The sequence below is a fragment of the Bufo bufo genome, chromosome 2, assembly GCF_905171765.1.
Source record: "Bufo bufo chromosome 2, aBufBuf1.1, whole genome shotgun sequence".
Taxonomy (NCBI): Eukaryota; Metazoa; Chordata; class Amphibia; order Anura; family Bufonidae; genus Bufo; species Bufo bufo.
Genome location: NC_053390.1, coordinates 770,944,777 through 770,954,968, shown reverse-complemented (window position 1 = coordinate 770,954,968; position 10,192 = coordinate 770,944,777). Strand labels below are relative to the sequence as shown.

Below are 10,192 nucleotides of genomic sequence, written 5' to 3'. Positions count from 1 at the left end.
CCCCCACAGATCTGATACTGATGACCTATCCTGAGGATACGTCATAAATATATTTTCCTGGATAACACCTTTAAAGATAACCAAATCAAACAAATGATTCAAAATTATACATGGTCATTAATTTATTGAAAAAAAAAAAAAAAGATCCAACATCACATATCTGTGAGGGGCAAACGTATATGAACCTTTGCTTTCAGTATCTGGTGAGACCTCATTGTGCAGCAGTAGCTGCAACTAAACATTTCAGATCATTGTTGATTAGTCCTGCAAATCGGCTTGGAGGAATTTTTTCTGTTTTTCTGTTATGTTGGTGGTTTCATCCCATGAACTGATTATTTTAGGTCCTTCCACAACATTTCTATTGTTATTGTGTATTATTTATGGTCTTTGACTTGGCCATTCCAAAATTTTAATGTGTTCTCTATTCTTCTTTAACCATTCTTTGGTAGAATGATTTGTGTGCTTAGGGTTGTTGTCTTGCTACATGACCCACGTTCTCTTGAGATTCAACTCATGGACAGATGTCCTGACATTTTGTCATTAGAATTTGCTGGTATAATTCAGAATTTATTGTTATGTCAATGATGGCAAGCTGTCTTGTCCCAGATGCAGCAAAACAGGACTAATCCATGATTCTACCACCACCATAGTTCCAATGGCTTTCTGGCTTGTCCGGGTCATCTTTAGAAAACTGCAGATGGGCAGCAATGTTCTTTTTGGAGAACAGCAGCTTTCTCCTTGCAATCCTGCCATGCACACCATTGTAGTTCAAAGTCCTCCTGATAGTGGAATCATAACTAGGGATTAGCGAATCGACATTGGATGAAACATCCTAAGTCAATTCGCATAAAACTTCGGTCCAATACTGTACGGAGCGAGAGCTCTGTACAGTATTAGAATGTATTGGCTCAGATGACCCGAAGTTATCAGTTAGCGAAGTCTCGCGTGATTTCGCGTAATAACTTCATAGATAAATTTTTATTCTAAAAAACCCATTTCCCGAACTCGGGTTTGGTTCCAAGTGGTACCTTGGAACCAAACCCGAGTTTGGGAAATGGGTTTTGTAGAGTATAAATGAATCTATAAAGTTATTACGCGAGGTCACGCAAGACTTCGCTAAGTAATAACTTCGGCTCAGCTGAGCCAATACATTCTAATACTGTACGCAGCTCTTGCTCCGTACAGTATTGGACCAAAGTTTTATGCGAATCGACTTAGGATGTTTCATCCAAAGTCGATTCGCTCATCCCTAATGTGAAAAAGGCCTTTAGTTGCTTAGAGGTTACATTATTTTTGATGTGATCTTTGTTGGTTGACTACTCCTGGGAAGGGTAATGATGGTTTTGAATTTCCTCCGTTTGTACACAATCCATCTGACTGTGGGTATATGGAGACCAAACTCTTCAGAGATGGTTTAGTAACGTTTTTCCTGCCTAATCAGCATCAACAACTCTTCTTCCGAGATCCTCAGAAATCTCCTTTATTCGTGCTGATACACTTCCACAAACGTGTGTGAAGATCAGACTTTGATAGATCCCTGTTCTTTAAGGGCTCATACACACGACATGCATTTTGCGGTCCGCAAAAAACGGATCCGCAAAAAATACGGATGACGTCCGTGTGCATTCCATATTTTGCGGAACGGAACAGCTGGCCCCTAATAGAACAGTCCTATCCTTGTCCGTAATGCATACAATAATAGGACATGTTCTATTTTTTGGCGGAACGGAAATACAGAAACGGAATGCACATGGAGTAACTTTAGTTTTTTTTTTTTGCGGACCCATTGAAATGAATGGTTCCGTATATGGTCCAGAAAAAAAACGGAATGGGCAGGGAAAGAAAATAGGTTTGTGAGCATGAGCCCTAAATAAAACAGGTCACCCACCCACAGTTACCCCATCTATTGGAAACACCTGACTCCAATTTCAGATTAACCTTCAAATTATCTTATAATACTAAAGGTTTACATACTTTTGCCACTCCTTTTTCAAATTGCTCCTCCTGCTGTTTTAAAAAAAAAAATTATATCACGTTCCAGCCTTTGTTGCCCCGTGCCAACTTTGAGATGCTGCTATTAAGTTCTAAATGAGTTAATTTTTTCATGAAATGGTAAATTGGGAAAAACGTTGCAAGTGATGCCTTGTGTGACATTTGGTGAGCCTTGCCACTTTTAGAAATGGAGTGAAAACTACAGTAGGTCAGGATTTCACATTAGAACACCATCAAGTATCATTTGTGATTTACAACTTTTCGTCGTATAAAAGTTGCATCTCCATGTTCGGTAACCTCCTGGTGTACTTTTACCAACATAGGCTTATGCCACATTGCACTTGCTCCAAATATATTACTGTGTCCATAAATTTGGCATAACCCCACAATGCAAAAACAGACTTAAAATGAACATCAAAACCACTGCAAATGATAAATTCCCCCCATAATCTTTTAAGTTTGCCAAGTAATTATATAATGAAAGTGGTTAGAAATGATCATTTACCAAACAAATGGTTAGGGAATGCTATCTTCAAAACCCATATTTCTACAATTCATACTTTTAAGTGAAATCCCTAATTACATATTTATCTAGTAGGACAGTGTTAGTACTTTACTCTTTTCAGTGCAAAAAGGCCCCACCAAATTTGAGCAATAGACTGGATGACATCCAGATATCTCACTTCATATTTTCCTAGTCCGTCATCAAAATATTTTTTTCCACATGCCAACATGATGAAGCAGCTTTTGTTTATCCTCCATGTCGGCACTAAGATTTGGAAACATAAACAAGAGATGGATGTGTTCCCTATCTGATCCTAAGCCCTTCCTTTCCAGATCCTCTTCGTCTAGAGCTCTTAGCTGGTTTTGTTTTCGTAGTACTTGCAGTTTTGTGTCCCTCACATAGCACAACTTCTCCTTGGAAAGCGTAAATCAGTTGATAGATTCATAAAATATAAGTGGGGAATACGAGTCATGTCAGAAGACACCATTTTCTTAAGAAGCTCTTTATAAATACGAGCTTATTATAGTTCTGATACAGTATTACAATTATTTGATGACCTATGTATAGAAATACCTTCTCTCTCTAATTCTCTTATCACAACAATTTTTATAATAGAACAATCACAAGAGCTATGATAAGATATAAGACTAACGGTGGACTCCCAGATCTAAGCTAGGTATTACCTACTTTTTAAAATATGCTTTTTGAATTTCTGTCCCGTTCTCTATATTTCTGAAGTCAGGCATCTTTGCTTGGTTAGTCTTCTTTCACATCTAGACTGCGCTCCAGTCCGTAAGTTGACTGCTCATTGAGGGGCATGTCATGAGACACGTCATTTAGCCTCCTCAACTGCACTTCTGTTTTTTACCTAAGTGTGGTGTATTACGATGGAGGATGCAGGATGTGTCTCACTACATGCCCCTCCATCTAGAGCCATCTTATGGGCAGGAAGTCTATCCGAGCAGGGTGACATGGCTTCTTAAATATAGAAAAAAAGGACACAACTTCAAAGAGGAGCATGTGTAAGTAACACACATTGCAATAAATTCGTAATTCCTTTAACTCGTGCCTGACATATGCCATACATGTACAACAGTAGTCAGATCTTTAAAGGGGTTATTCCATGATTAATCTAAAGAATGAAAATCATAATCTAGTACAGTATAACCCATTTCTAACAAAGCTAGAACCAGCCCTGTACCTCACATGGATCCTGAGATCTTCCAGATGAGGTCGCACCAACGCTTTGTAAAGTGGTAATATTACATCCCTGTCCTGCGAGTCCACGCCTCTTTTAATGCATGACAATATCCTGGTGGCAATTAAAGGATGGAATTGAGCACGTGCTTCCATCTCAGTTAACAGGACAGAGAAATTAGAAAAATAGCAAATAGCAGGTGGTTCTATACAGATAGATTTCAGTTATAATAAATTTTGAATTGCGTGCAACTACAAAAGTATTCTCACCCAGGTGCTGGTTTGAGAACTGTAGAATACTGTATTATTCGTAGGACAACCCCTTTAAGCATAAGGCCTGCTCAGGAGTTGATCGACCACTATAGGTGTCAGGCATGGGCAGATTAGCCATAGACCTTAAGGGGAAACTTCCAGGTTGGCCGATGACCAGGGGGCCACCTCCTCATGGCCTGGCCAGTAGTAGTTTTTGGGGATGTATTTTGTGCTGCTGGAGGCAGTATTTTGTGATGGACTGTGGTATTTGCCTCTGTTGGGGTGGTATAATGTGCCGCAATATGGTATTGCTGGCCCTGCCTTCCACCAATTTGGACCTGACTACAAAATGGGGCCACTTTTAGTATTTTTTCCAGGGCCACTTTAAGTTCCCAGTCCGCCTCTGCTGGCAGGTGACTGCTGTGTTATATAGCAGACACAGGCCAGCAGTGTCTGTAATTGGAGACAACTCCAATCACAGACATTTAAACCCTCAGATGCCATGGTCAATTGCGACCAAGGCACTGGAGCAATCTAAGTGGACATTTTAAGGAAAGAGGTTGTTTGGTTGCTTTGGAAGCCAGGAGTCTTCCCAATTAGCACCATGTGCCTATTGTGCCACTCCTTCTGTAAGCTCTTATGGCCAGTGACCACTCTCCATTTCTCTCATTGCTTTTTCACTAGTTCAGATCACTTTTTACTTGCCCGCATATAAAGTCCTGTGGAATATCTTGACACCTTGTAAATAAGGACTATAATACAGAGGTGCTACATTGTGATGTAACATTTTACCGTATGCTGAGCTGTCTCAATATACAAATGATTACTTGTGTGGATAACGAATAAAACATGACGATTCTCTTCCTTTGGTCCCAAAAAAATGGTCACTACAGTAGAACACAACTGAATAAAAGACAAAGAATTATCAATCAAAAAATATTTATTTTTTTCAATTCTATGGAATACAGTTTGCAGCTGTGTTTGCTAAATACATATATGTATAGTACTGTGTAAAAGTTTTAGGCAGGTGTGGAAAAAAAATGCTGCAAAGGTAACAATGCTTTCAAAAATACAAGGGTTAATAGTTTATTTTTATCAATTAACAAAATGCAAAGAGAATGAATAAAAGTGAAATCTAAATCAAATCACTATTTGCTGTGACCACCCTGTGCCTTCAAAACAGCAATTCTTCTAGGTCCACTCGCACCCAGTGTTTGGATGAACTCGACAGGGAGGTTGTTGAATATAATCCATGGCGGGCACCACCATACAATACCATGGCTGCTGTAACAAACATACTTCAAATTAACATACAGTGCCTTGCAAAAATATTCATACCCCTTGAACTTTTCCACATTTTTCACGTTACACCCACAAAATTAAATGCATTTTATTGGGATTTTATGTGACAGACCAACACAAAGTAAGAAGTATGTGTGAAGTGAGAAGTCAATGATACATGGTTTTATTAAATAATTTTGAAAACCATAATCTGGAAAGTGTGGCGTGTTTTGATAAATCTCCTCTATAGTCTTTTTTGGGACAACACAACAAGGCTAAAAAGAATTAAAGGAGAGACAGTGGGGAGGATTTATCAAGACAGATTTGGAACTTTTTTACCCCAAAAAAGAGGCAAAGGGATATTATAATCTCCCGCAGTGTTCCTATGTGGGTTGAAATAAGCCGACAGCACCCTGAACTATCACTTCTAATCATATACAGTATCAGACCTCCACACAAAATACACAGAGCTCAACAAACAAAGGAAATAAGTAGCAAAGAAAATAATATCAAGCAATAAATAATAAATTCATAAATAAATACTGAAACAATATCAAGCATGTGTAGCCGAGAGCCGGTGGTCAGACAGAGGGGGGTAGGGATAGAAGTAGGGAAGTTGTTCCAAACATCTTGGAGAACTAAGCACAGATCTTCTGTGGATGTAGGCTTGCTCAAATTTCTCGTTCTCTTCATGTAATCCCAGACAGATTCAATGATGTTGAGATCAGGGCTCCGTGGGGGCCATATCATCACTTCCATGACTCCTTGTTCTTCTTTACGCTAAAGATAGTTCTTAATGACATTGGCTGTATGTTTGGGGTCATTCCAGTAAGGAATCCTGAGAAGTACCCAACTCCATTTCCTGAAATGCAGCAAACGGAGTTCCTTTAAAAACTGTGATGCTGTTTTAAAGGTAAAGGGAGGTCACACCAAATATCAACCTGGTTTAGGTTTCTTCTTTGTTCATTCACTTTGCATTTTGTTAACTGATAAACAAACTATTAAACCCGATCTGCACTCATTAACCATGAATGAGTGGAGGATGGGAGCTTTTCACGCTCCGATGCTCCCCCTTGCACTGCGCTGAATCGCGCAGGGCAAGGGAATTTTCTTGAGATCCAGTGACTGCCCATCAGAGCCGATGACATCACCGGGATCACTGCTGGGCGGAAGCCTCCGTCTAGCAGTGTCCAAATTTAAACAAACAGCCCTTGTTCCACTCATTTATGGTGAATGAGTGCAGATCGGGTTACATCCGGGTTTTATTTTTAGTAGCGTTCTTACTCTGCAGCATTGCCACCCCTGCCTAAAACCTGTGAACAATACTAATATAAATATATATATATATATATATATATATATATATATATATATATATATATCACCAATCCAACCTGGAATGTCATAGCTGCAATAATAAGACAGTTGTACAATTATTTTGGAATGTTGCATAAAATTCAGAAAAATCCCTTATAAGGGGTTGTTCACCTTTATAACGCTTTTTAAATTTGGCCAGTACTGTGCTGTAATAAAACAAAAAAATAATACACTCACTTGCTCCCCGCCGCACCGCTCCAGTGCCGAGAGCCTGATCAGCGCTTCTTCTGGTCCCTGGCCTGTGAACTTCCAGATGGCCCCAAGCAGCATCTCATTGCTGGGTCAGGTGTAGCTTGACAACACCTCATGGCTGAGGCTAGTCATTGGCTTCAGCGGCGCAAGTGTCCCCGTCTGGAAATTTACAGGTCGGCGATCAGGGATAGTGCAAATCGGTGGGGAGCAGGTGAATGTATTATTTTGTTTTGTGACAGTGCGGTACTGCCAAATTTTAAAAGCGGCTATAAACAGCTAGACAACCCCTTTAAGAATTAAATTAAATGAGAATACACAAAATTGTATATACTGTAGAAAAACAAAATTATCAGATAACACAGAGCTTTTCAAGCACCTAATACAAAAAAAAAAAAAAATTCTTGTTTTATTCATTTGTTTCCTTACATTTTTTAATTACCGGGGTAAAATGAAAATCTTAGAGGAATAATGTTTTCCAAGAATGAATAGAAATAAATGGTGTACATTCAGGACAGAAGCACATTACATATTTTATCAGTGGTTTAGAAATGGGCCATATCTGGAGAAATCCGTCACCTACTTTCCCGATACATTTCTTACATTCAGTTTGCAGTTACTATGCTGCAGTATATCATTATAGAACAATGTATATATCATGAAGAGTCTCCCTGGGTCAAGGATCAATAAAAGAGTTGCAAGGAGACATAATAGGGCACCCACAGATCTATGGCGCTCAGCAGTACCTCTGTATAAGTTCCAATTTCATACAGGGGCACAGAAATGGGTGGTCATCACTTCTAGAGGAGGATGACCTTGTAATAGGTCATGCAGAGCACCAAATGGAGCTCTAGAGGAGGTAGTTACAGGGACTGCATGTGCTTTTAAAGCCTACTACATATGCCATATTACAGCACAGTAATATGCTGCCAATATACAGCGCCCACAGACGTGTAAAGGACCCTACTGAAATAAATGTACCGTATATGAAAAAATGTGGCGTACGCCATCGGATGGTCCTTTATGGAGTCATTATCTTACAGAGTAACCCTATATGTGGAGCAAAAAAATGGCGGCACCCAAGAGGGCCTACACCACCATAGAAGGGGCTCCAGGAGCAGAGTGAGTTATCTGCCCCACTCCTAGATTATTCGGCAGGGGGCGACAACGAGCTTAAGAGCAAACAACCCACCTTAGGATAAAAATAATGAAAAAATCTCTAGTCAACTGGGAAAGTTGATGGATTGTGGGAGTGGAATTCAGAATGAAAAACAGCGCCCGTAACATTTTTTATTTTATTCTCACATTGACCTCATGAATCTTTACCATTCAGTAGTGACTGGTGTTGCTCTTTAAATATTTCACTATAGGCATATTGTATCTGTCAGTCAACGCTTTGGATACCTGCACACTTTCCAGGTCTCTCTAGATTGAGCGGACGCATGAAGACAACTCCAATCTAATTTAGACTTTCTAGTGTGTGGTCCCCGGGCCTTGGACACTGGCCAACCTGCTGTTCATAAAACAAATATTGTAGTAGGTTTTTGAGACCTCTAAATGCACTGCATCAAGATTGTCGTGAAGTTCGTGGAGAACCACTGGGCTGTGCGATGGTAGGAATAATTTCTTCAGTCAATGGTACTCTCACTGAATGTCACACATGGAACTTCGAGGAGGGTTTACCATTCTGGTGACGGGCTCTTGACTGTAGTTCACAATGTCAGCCTTTACTACTCTCTGTAATAAGACAGAAAAGAAACAGCTTAAATAAAAAGATATATAAGGCGAAACCTCCACAAAACAACCCCCCCTCCCCCTGCTGCCAGACCATTTATCAATGCCATCTTGGGATAATGTATTATGTTTGCTAGACCCAATTTAAGTGTACTTGTAGTTTAAAAAAAATAGTTTTGATAGTTCATATTGTAGGTTCGTGTCCGAGACCCCCATGGCTGCTCGGAGGAGGAGAAAGAAGTGCTCATACAGACACTCTCTCTCCTTGCTGAGGACACGGACACAGGCCCATAGACTATCTATTAGGCTTGTCTCTAGTAGCAATACATATGACACATAAGTGTTTTTTAAAGTACAGAAACACTTTAAAAACCCATATATGGAGGAATAAAAGGTTTTTTTCAGGATCAGAATAAGGGCTCATGCACACGACTGTGCCATTTTTTGAGGTGCGCAAATTGCGGATCCGCAAAAAACGGTTGCCGCCCATGTGCCTTCCGCAATATGCGGAACGGAACAGGAGGCTCATTATAGAAATGCCTATTCTTGTCCGCAAAACGGACAAGAATAGGACAGGACTCATAATTTTTGCGGGGCCACGGAATGGAGCAACGGATGCGGACAGCACTAATCTTTTGCGGACCCATTGAAATTAATGGTTCCGTATATGGACCGTATACGGAATCAAAATACGGCCCGTATACGGAACGCAGAAAACTTTTGTGTGCATGAGCCCTAATGATGGCTTATCCACAGCAAAGTCCATCAATATCACATTGGCCGGGCTCCAACTCTTGGCACCCATGCCGATCAACAGTTTGAAGAGGCCTCTTCATCATCTACATAGGGCTGTCTTTCTGCACTCCGTACACTTAGCAGCGGTGCAGGATATTGCAGACTTGTCCCGTTCACTTGAATAGAAGAAAGCGCTACTAGGCAGACAGCGTGCAGGTAAATGGACCAAGGTAAACCATGAAGAGGCTACAGTGCCTTGAAACAGCTGATTGTCGGGGGGGGCTGAGAATTAGATCCCCGTCGTTCGGACATTGATGGTCTATTCTGAGGATACGCGAACGCACTCTTAACGAGCGTCTATCACTTTACTGCAATGGTCCTTAAAGGGGTTGTCTCACTTCAGTAAGTGCCATTTATCACACAGAGAAAGTTAATACAAAGCACTTAGAAACATAGAATTTGTCGGCAGATAAGAACCATTTGGCCCATCTAGTCTGCCCAATATACTGAATCCAGTGGATAGCCCCTGGCCCTATCTTATATGAAGGATGGCCTTATGCCTATCCCATGCATGCTTAAACTCCTTCACTGTATTTGCAGCTACCACTTCTGGAGGAAGGCTATTCCATGCATCCACTACTCTCTCAGTAAAGTAATACTTCCTGATATTACTTTTAAACCTTTGCCCCTCTAATTTAAAACTATGTCCTCTTGTAGCAGTTTTTCTTTTAAATATTCTCTCCTCTTTTACCTTGTTGATTCCCTTTATGTATTTAAAAGTTTCTATCATATCCCCTCTGTCTCGTCTTTCTTCCAAGCTATACATGTTAAGGTCCTTTAACCCCTTAAGGACTCGGCCCTATTTCACCCTAAGGACTTGGCCATTTTTTGCAAATCTGACCAGTGTCACTTTAAGTGCTGATAACTTTA

General features: G+C 40.3%; 1 protein-coding gene across 2 annotated transcripts in view; it reads right to left on the bottom strand.

Annotated features, from left to right (window-relative positions):
* Positions 1 to 5,042: 5,042 nt before the first annotated feature.
* RAB28 (RAB28, member RAS oncogene family) overlaps positions 5,043 to 10,192 on the bottom strand; it is a 171,344-nt gene continuing 166,194 nt past the window's right edge. For both annotated transcript variants that reach the window (XM_040419096.1, XM_040419097.1), the window contains one exon: positions 5,043 to 8,530. Coding sequence is in view for 1 of the 2 variants with exons in the window: in XM_040419097.1 (XP_040275031.1) it covers positions 8,438 to 8,530 (93 nt within the window). In the remaining variant the exon portion in view is untranslated. The remainder of the gene's footprint in view (positions 8,531 to 10,192) is intronic.